Source organism: Fukomys damarensis, unplaced genomic scaffold (assembly GCF_012274545.1).
Source record: "Fukomys damarensis isolate Sample0158 unplaced genomic scaffold, DMR_v1.0_HiC HiC_scaffold_17, whole genome shotgun sequence".
In the NCBI taxonomy this organism is placed as follows: domain Eukaryota; kingdom Metazoa; phylum Chordata; class Mammalia; order Rodentia; family Bathyergidae; genus Fukomys; species Fukomys damarensis.
In genome coordinates, this window is record NW_022900929.1 from 69,982,490 (window position 1) to 69,991,397 (window position 8,908).

General features: G+C 40.4%; 3 protein-coding genes across 6 annotated transcripts in view; 1 reads left to right on the forward strand and 2 right to left on the reverse strand.

Annotated features, from left to right (window-relative positions):
• Dnaaf2 (dynein axonemal assembly factor 2) overlaps positions 1 to 478 on the reverse strand; it is an 8,527-nt gene extending 8,049 nt beyond the window's left edge. The window contains exon 1 of the mRNA XM_010632595.2: positions 4 to 478. Within this exon, the coding sequence (XP_010630897.2) occupies positions 4 to 276 (273 nt within the window). The 5' untranslated portion in view covers positions 277 to 478. The remainder of the gene's footprint in view (positions 1 to 3) is intronic.
• Positions 1 to 8,908, forward strand: part of Klhdc1 (kelch domain containing 1) — a 92,156-nt gene that overhangs the window by 674 nt on the left and 82,574 nt on the right. Inside the window, exon 2 of the mRNA XM_010632601.3 lies at positions 235 to 330. Within this exon, the coding sequence (XP_010630903.1) occupies positions 310 to 330 (21 nt within the window). The 5' untranslated portion in view covers positions 235 to 309. The remainder of the gene's footprint in view (positions 1 to 234; positions 331 to 8,908) is intronic.
• The window catches only part of Pole2 (DNA polymerase epsilon 2, accessory subunit), a 33,631-nt gene continuing 31,127 nt past the window's right edge, over positions 6,405 to 8,908 (reverse strand). For all 4 annotated transcript variants that reach the window (XM_033765163.1, XM_033765162.1, XM_010632598.3 and 1 more), the window contains one exon: positions 6,405 to 6,435. In XM_033765163.1, the coding sequence (XP_033621054.1) occupies positions 6,417 to 6,435 (19 nt within the window). In that variant the 3' untranslated portion in view covers positions 6,405 to 6,416. The remainder of the gene's footprint in view (positions 6,436 to 8,908) is intronic.

The window sequence follows — 8,908 nt, forward strand, 5'->3', positions numbered from 1 at the left end:
CACGTTCACGTAGCAGCCCCGAACCCCGTCCAGGCTGGTGCGCAGCACGTAGCCGGGCTCCGGGTGCACGAACCGCACCTCCACCCCGCGCTCTCGCTCCAGCGCGGTGATCTCCGCCTCGTATCGCCGCCGGTTCTCCGGGTCCGTGATCTCCTGCGCGTACTCGGAGAACATGCGCCGAAAGTCGGGGTCCCGGAAAGCGGAGGTGAGACGCTGGGCCTCCTCTCTGCTCAGGTCCAAGTCCTCCAGCGACGAGGAACCCTCTGCTGTGGCCATGTTGTTCGGCGATTCCTTGTTCTCGCCCTAAGGATGAAGAGCCGAAGCTTGGGGGTAGGTAGGACGCACCGCGGTGTCTCCTGTTCGTGGCAAGTGACCGGCCTGGAGTTAAGTCGGTAACGGCTGGCAGGGTGAGCCCGGACTGCGCGTGCTTGTTGCCATAGGAACGCCACCCACCGGGAGGAGGGGCAGCAACCGGGTGGAAATGCTAGAAAGCTTCATCCTCTCTTCAGCCATCCAACCGGCTGCGTTTTTTAGTTCCTTTGCCTCTTAAGTGTCGCAATTTACAGCATTTTGTACATTGCCTCATTCGATGTTCATAACACTAAGATAAACACCCTTTCTTCACAGGCAAGATAGGGGACCTGAGAAGTTACCAGGGTTCCCAGGGCAGCGTCCCGTAGCCGTAGCTGATTCAAAACCCAACTTTATCTGCCTTTTTTCATTTTGCTAAAGCAACAGTTTAATCTTAATTTTCCGCCTTTGCATTTTCTGGATGTTCTGCTATACATTCTGCCCACTTAAAAAATCACTTGGGGCAAAAAGTTATGGGCAGACCAGTCGGAAGCAATTACTACCTGCCAATAAGTATTTGCGACTTAAGCTTCATTAATCATAAAAATGCAAATGTAAGATACTATATAGCACCTTTCAAAATGGCCGACTTACGTACAGTTACTGTGTTCTAATGATGGGAACAGAATTCATAATTGCATACTTTTTAACCCAGATACACTTAAAATAAATATCTGACCTGTCCTAAGGGCATGATTTTGGAGTTTGGAAGAATCTTAAGAGTTCAACAAGGAACTGTCAGATTTTGGTAGTAATATGACAGGATTTTACGTTGTCATTGGAAGTGATCCTATAGAAATGGGTTTTGTGCCGTGCTGGGGATGGAACCCAATGCCTCACTCCTGTAGCACGTGCTCTATTAATGGGCAGTCTCCCAGCCCCAAAGTATTTTTATTGGCTGGGGTAGTTTTTAGTTGGTAACTGGTCAATTCCATAACTGTTTTTGTATTCTCAACAATACTATTCAATTGATGTGGTATGACATTAGTGACAAGACCCTTTCCAGGTATATCTCTTACCACAGCATACTTTCAGTCTGTTTTGCAGATATCTTCCGTTCAGTTTCTAGTAGAAACATTCTGAGCTTGGGGTTCCACCTCTTCTCCATCTATACTGTCCTTCACAAATATATGCACACTCACAAAAACCAAACTTGTATTTCAGAACCCAAACTGGACTTCTGTATCCAGCTGCCCACTTGAAGTTTCCCATTAATGCTTAAGCCTTTTGATCCTTTTTATTTTCTAATTATTATTATTTTTGCGGGGGTACCAGGGATTTAACTCAGGACTTGGCGCTTATGAGGCAGGTGCGATGCCACTGAGCTAAATCCTTGTGCCACCTCCCCCCAACAGGGTCTCACTATGTTGTTCCAGCTGGCCTTGAACTCACTAGAGAGCTTAGGCTGGCCTCAAACTCTGGTGATCTCCTGCCTCAGCTTCCTGAGTGCTGGGGTTACAGGCTTGCACCACCATGCCCAGCCCTAGCCTCTTAGTTTAGAAACGACCAAAAACAGAATTCCAGCTCTTCTTTCACAGAACTAAGCCATGATCTCTTGGCAGCCTTCAAAGCAACTGACCACCACATTTGGAACATATTTTTTGCAGAATATGGTTTACAGAACTCGAAGCTCTCCAGTTTTCACTTCATCTTAGCCAAAAGGCTGAGAAGCAATGATCTCCAATTTTGTGTTTCTTGATCCTCTTTTTTTGTTTGTTTTGTTTTTTTGAGAGAGGGTCTCACTATATAGTTGAGTATGACCTGGTACTCACTATGTAGCCCAGGCTGGTCTCGAACTCAGCTATCCTCCTGCCTCAGCCTCCTGAGTGCTGGGATTACAGGCATGCACCCTCTTCTGTTTTTTAAATGTGGGCGTCACTCAAGACACCCAACCCTCTTATGTAATATTTCTTCCAAGATGATTTTACCCAAGCCCATAGCATGTATGTTCAAATTGGTCCTTCCAACAGATATTTGTTGCATACTTACTGCAATATAAACATCACTGTTCTGGGTACCAGAACAAAATGAAATCATGCTCCAAGGATGTGAGGCAACCTGCACTCTTATGTGCTGGAAGAATATACTGAAACAAGCACTTTGGAAAATTGCAATTGAACATAATACCTTAAGAAATTTTGAGACATAGTTCAGTAGAAACACATAGTCAGCACAACGTATATGACAATATATAAATTTGAAGCAACACTGTTCATAATCCTTAAACAGTGGAAACTATTCCAATTCTCATTTATTAGATGGACAAATAAACGTGTACAAAATACATATGGTTTGACTCCATTATGTAGTAGACAAAACTTGGTTAAATAAATCACTGTTTAAAGTTATGATTATCAATCAAAACTAAAATCTTTAAACAATTTTTTAAAATAAATTTTGAAGATGTAAAAATGTCAGACTAGTGATTACCATTGAGTAGAGGTTGGAATGTGTCGACTGGAAGGGATCAAGAGTGAACTTCTGCTGTAGGATTGTTTCTTAATCTTGCTGGGCTGTTGGGTGTGCAGTTTGTGAAGTGGTTGAGCTGTACACTGAATAAGAGGAGTTTGTGTATCTTATACTTTAAAAGTTAGAAACAAACCTTTACCCTTGTAGCTCTTAAGTTGGGTGGGATTAGTGACTTGAAAATTCTGTCTCCAGTCCCACCTGACCACTGAGCGAGCACTAAGAAGTACACATTGCTGCCTCCTGATTTCTCCACCTGGATGTTTGACAGGTGTTTCAACACATTCAAAACAGATATCCTGAGTTTCTTTTCTCAAACCTCTCATTGCTCAGTCTTAGAAAATACCACCCACCTGGTACTTAAGCCTAAAACCCAAATGTGATCTTTGGTGCCTCTTTACCTCATCCTGAAATGCCATTTAGCTACGAAATTGTACCAGCTCACTCTACCTGAAATTCATCTTTCCATTTTTGTCTGAGCCACCATCATCTCCCTTGCAGACTTCTGCAATAGCTTCTTGACTGGTCTCCAGCACTCTTTTTTTGTACCGGAGATCAAACTCTTAACTTGCACTTTCAAGGCAGGTGACAGAACCACTGAACTAAATCCCCAGCCCCAGCCCTCCCTTTTCTTTTGCAAACAGTGCTGGGGTTGAACCTGTGGTTGCACACATGCTAGGTAAAGGCTATACCATGGAGCTATATCACCAGTCCAGCTCTTCCCTTCTTAAAATCTCAGGTACTGAAAACAAAATCAGCTTATATTATTCCCTGCTGAAAAACCTTCCAGTAGCTTCATATCGAATTTTCTCTGTACCTGACCACTGTCCTTCTCTATTCACCATCTGGTGTGTTGTCCCCCCCCCGCCAGCCTAATTTCAGATGCTCTGGATTCCTGCCCTGTCTGGGCCCTTCAATCTCAAGAACTACATCACCTTAGTGGCTCCTCATGGCATGCTTCTTCCACCTCCAGCACCCCATGTCAAATTGCCCACACTTTTTATTTTTACCATATTTGATTTTTTATTTTGGGGGTAGGGCTGTCTGAAGGTGTCATGAAATGTAGGGCTTTGTTTTTGTGATATACTACTACTCCCCAGGACTAGAACATGTTGGGTATTCATCTCAGGAACTAGTGTAGTAAAGAGAAAAGCAAGTTTAAGACATATATGCTTACATTATTTCTGTAGGAAAATAATATTCCCAGAGAACAAACAATATATCACAAAATATTAACAAATTACTTTCATTGGGGAATTACAGGCCATTAACACTTTTGTGCTTATCTATACTTTGTAATGTTTTTACTATGAATTTGTTCAATAAAGTCTTTAAATGTCTAGTCATTTATATCTGCAAGTTTTGAGGCATAAAGGTGGGTTCTGGCAGGTCTTTAAAACACGATTGTATGTAAAATCACACACCTTTCTATTGGAACCTTAATGTCAGAGAACATGCCCCCAGTAGCTAGTGATCAATTCATTTTAAGTCACTGTTGTACCTTCAAGATTTTGGACAAATCTAATCTTTAAAAAGATGTTTCCAGCCATTTGAGGTAGCACAAACTGGTCTGGGAGGCTGAACTAGGAGAGTAACAAATCTGAACTCAGATTTAGCAAGACCTCATCTCAAAATTTTGAAAGGGCTGGGAATGTAGGTTGATGCAAAGGTTCTGGGTTTAATTTCTCAATGCCACCAAAAAAAGATTCCAGATATGTATGCAAGCTATATTACTCAATGACAACAAATCACTAGTGGCTGTTTGGAAATGATAATGACTTTCAAGGGGCTGGGGATTAAGCTCTGGTGCCACCGCCTGCCTGCCTCCAAAGTGCAAGGTCTTGAGTTCAATCCCCGGTACCCCCCCCAAAAAAAAACCAAAAACAAAACAAACTGGCTGGAGGTGCATCTGAAGATTAAAAATCAGAAAGGCCTGATTTACATGCTTCCCTAAGGAAGTTTGAGACTACTGCTAATGAATGACCTTCAGTTCCTGAGTCCTCTGAAAGTATATCTGATATTGCACATAGGAGCAGGCTTGTGGGTGTGTGTCGGTGCTGGGGGTTCCAAATAAAACAGCCAGTTTACACTGGGCTTCTCTACATAGTGTTCCAACATCAGGCTAATTCTAATACTCAAATTTTCCATCCTCAAACCACATCTCAAATTGCACTTCCTCATATTAAATTTCCTTCAGGAATTTTCTCCACTGCGTCACTATTAATCTACCCCCTCCAAAGCTAATTATTTGAAAGAAACGTCTTCCAGTCCAGGATTTAAAATTTTTAACTGTACTCTTAACAGCTTCCTGTCATTCAGATTCATTTCTGACCACAGTTAAACCAACTCCTTAAACTAAAATCAAGAGGAGGAAATGACTGATTACACACAAACATGCTCTTCTGGTTTGAAAGCACTGGAAACTTCATGTGCTGCCAACAGTGTCGAGAAGTGAGGCCTAGTGATGACGGGATCAGCCACAGGGCGCAGTGGATGGGTTGATGCTGGTTCCACATGAGCGCCTGCACTACAAAAGGATGGCTTCAGCTCCCTCTCCTTCTTTGCCCTTCCACCATGGGATGATGCAGGAAGGTGGATCATTCAAAGGCAGGCCCCTCCATCCTGGACTTCGGACCTTCAGAACAGTACACTTTTCTTCATTACAAATTACCCATTCTCTAGCATTATGCTGTGGCAGCCAGATGGAGTATGACAAGCGCCAATTCAAAATAAATACAGGGCTGGGGTTAAGCTCAGAGTGGTACAGCACTCGCCTGCCATGCCTGAGACCTCGATTTGATCCCCAGCAATGTGAACACCACCCCAACAAAAAGCCATTATGTCTTCCAAAGTGTAAAGGCAGGTCTGTGCTTTTCAACTTACAGTGCCAAAATATTATGTAGTAAGTATTACACTAGTACCCTGAAATAAACATTTTCACTATTGTTAATTCTGTGACTTAAAACAATTTGAAAATTGCCTAATATATTCTTAGGGTTCTTATGACAATAATAATGTAAACTAGACTAAAACAGCCACAGACTTTTAAATATTTGTTTTTCTTAAAATGAACATTAGATGGGGGCCAGGGATTTAGCTCAGTGGTTCTGCTGACTGCCTCACAAGCACTGGGTCCCAGGCTCGATCCCCAGTACCAAAAAAAAATTAGAATATGATCAGTATAAAAATAGCTTTAGTTATATGCAAATGTATAGAATATATTTTTATGCATAGCTGCATATTTTTTATTTTTCCTGGTACTGGGGATCAAACTCGGAATCTTGTGATTGCAGGGCAGGTGTGGCGCCACTGAGCTAAATCCCCAACCATACACCCAACCCCTTTTCCTCTTCCCCGGTACCAGGAATCAAACTGAGGACCAGGCAGGCAGGAAGCCACTGAGCTACACAGGCCCAGCCCAGCTGCCTAGTTTTTAAAGACTAGAGAATATTTTTCCTTTAAGACTATAAATGCAATCATTTATTAATAACATCAAGTTTCATAAATTTAAGCACAAGTCTAGTTTACAATTTTATTAAACAATATCAGAATTATATAAAGCTATAAGACAATTTTTTTCTTCAGTTGGTCTTTAAGAATTAAAAGCCTTGAAGTTTGCTGAAAATAGAAAGAACAAAAATGTTTTGGAAACCTAAATTGTATATTTCTTTTATATTTAGTTGTAGCTAATCCTAAAAATAGGTCAATATGTATACATTGTTCCAAATGTAAAAAGTGGCACTAAAAATGTCTTGCACCCCACTTCTGCTCCCACAAGGCAGAATATCTTTATAAAGATAATCTAATCACAAAAAGGAAAAGATACATAGAATGCATATATGTCAGTTTAAAAGCATAAATAAGTGTTAGAATATGATGCATTATATTCTTTTTTCAATTTGCACACACTGTAAGTCCTTTATGGCTTTGAAATTTAAATTAGAAAAGAAGTACACATATATAGATATATATGCACATTTAAATTGTTTCTTACCTTTTAATACAAAAATTGCAATAAAACCATACCTACTTTTCTGCATGAGCCCAACTATACCTTCAGGATAAATTCTTAGAATTCTTAGAATCACTGATATTTACATTTCAGGATTAATCTTGTCAACTTGCTCTTTGTAAAAAAAATTTTTTTTTTTTGGTACCAAGAATTGAACTCAGGGCCACGCCACTGAGCTACATCTCTGGTCCATCTCTAAAGGTTTGTACCATTTTTCTTTTCTTTTTGGTACCTGGGATTGAACTCAGAACCATGCACTTGCAAGTCAGGCATGGTGCTCACTGAGCCAAATCCCCAGCCCTGTACAATTTTTTGAAATACCCAATTATGTGAAAATGTGTATTTTTCAACTACATCACCGATACTGTGTTTTCAAATAAAAGTATTTTAAATACATGCCATATCCCATAAATATGCACAATTTTTATGCATCAAGCAGAAATAAAACACACATGTATAAAAAAGGAAGTACATTTGACATGGTTAAGGGCACCTATTTTGGCTACATTCCGTGGTTAACACCAATGTGGTTTCACAGCTAGCTGACAATGTATCTTGAAATGTTTTTCTGTTCTCCATAATATACATATATCATCAACACTAAAAAGATTCCTCAAATTACTAATTTTTTTTAGTTTGGAAGTTATGACTAAGCTTTTCAGCACCTGAGGCCACAGAAGATAAAGGAACCAACTCTGAGTTCAATAAACATCAACTAGAAGGCAAGTACTATGCTAGAAATTTAGGAAGGACAGGCACCTAAGGACTGTTACAAAAGCTAGGCATGGTGGTGCATGTCTGTAATCCCAGCACTTGGGAGGCTGAGGCAGGAGGATTGCTAAGAGTTCAAGGCCAGCCTAGGATACACACTGAATTCAAGGCCAGCCTGAACTACACAGTGAGTCTCTCAAAACAAAAAACAAAAACCTAATAGAAATCTGCAAAAAAAGCACAGATTACAAAACAATTCTGCATAGCTATTATAAGAAATGTAATTCTGGCATGATGGAGCATGTCTCTACTCCCAGCACTTGGAGGCTGAGGTAGGAGAATTCCAAGTACAAGCCCAGCCTGGGCGATTCAGTGACTTAGTGAAGTCCTGTCCCCAAAAATTTTTTTGAAGGCTTAGAGCTTTAGCTCAATGGGAAGGCCCTGGGTTCCAATCCACAATACCATCACCACCAAAAACAAAAAATCAGTTAATTTCCAGTTGTGGTTTATTTTCCAACTTTTTTTTTTTTTTGGAGACAGGTTCTCAATATGTAGTTGAAACTGACCTGGAACTCACTATGTAGCCCAGGCCGGTCTCAAACTCATAGCGATCCTCCTGCCAGTTTTGGAGTTACAGGCATGTGCCGCTACAAAAAATCTATAAGATCTTTATATTTGATCTTTATACAGATTTGTTTGCATATATTCTAAGAATTAAACAGTGCCTGGAAAACAGTAAGAATCAAATATATAAAGGTATCCCTACTGTTAAGTACTGTGTGTCTATACAAGACATTGAGAAGCAGTATTTTTCCTTTTATTTTTTTCCAGTACTAGGGATTAAACTAAGGACCTTGTATTTGTGAGGTAGGCACAGTGCCACTGAGCTAAATCCCTGCCCTTTTTAATTTTATGTTTTTTGTTGTCATTTTGTTTTTTTGAGACAAGGTCTATGTGGTCTGTGCTGGCCTTAAACTCAATATGTAGCAAGCCTGGCCTTGAATTGATGGTAATGCTACTGCTTCAGCCTCTAGAGTTCTGGGATTTTTGGAGTTCACCACCACACTTACCTTAATTTTATACTTTAAACATTTAAAATTTTTATTATGTATTTCGATGTATATGTTTTGGTATGCTTAAAGAAAAAAAGTTTACTGTCTGACATGGTGGTAACAAGCCTCTAATCTGAGCACTCTGGAAAGCTGATAAGAGGACCAGGAGTTCAAACCCAGGGCAATTTAGAGACTTATCAAGACCCTATCCCAGGCTCAGGTTGGGGATTTAGTTCAGTGGTGCCATCACCTGCCTCACAAGTGCAAGGACCCAAGTTTGATCCCTGGTACAAAAAAAAAAAAAAAAAAAAAAAAA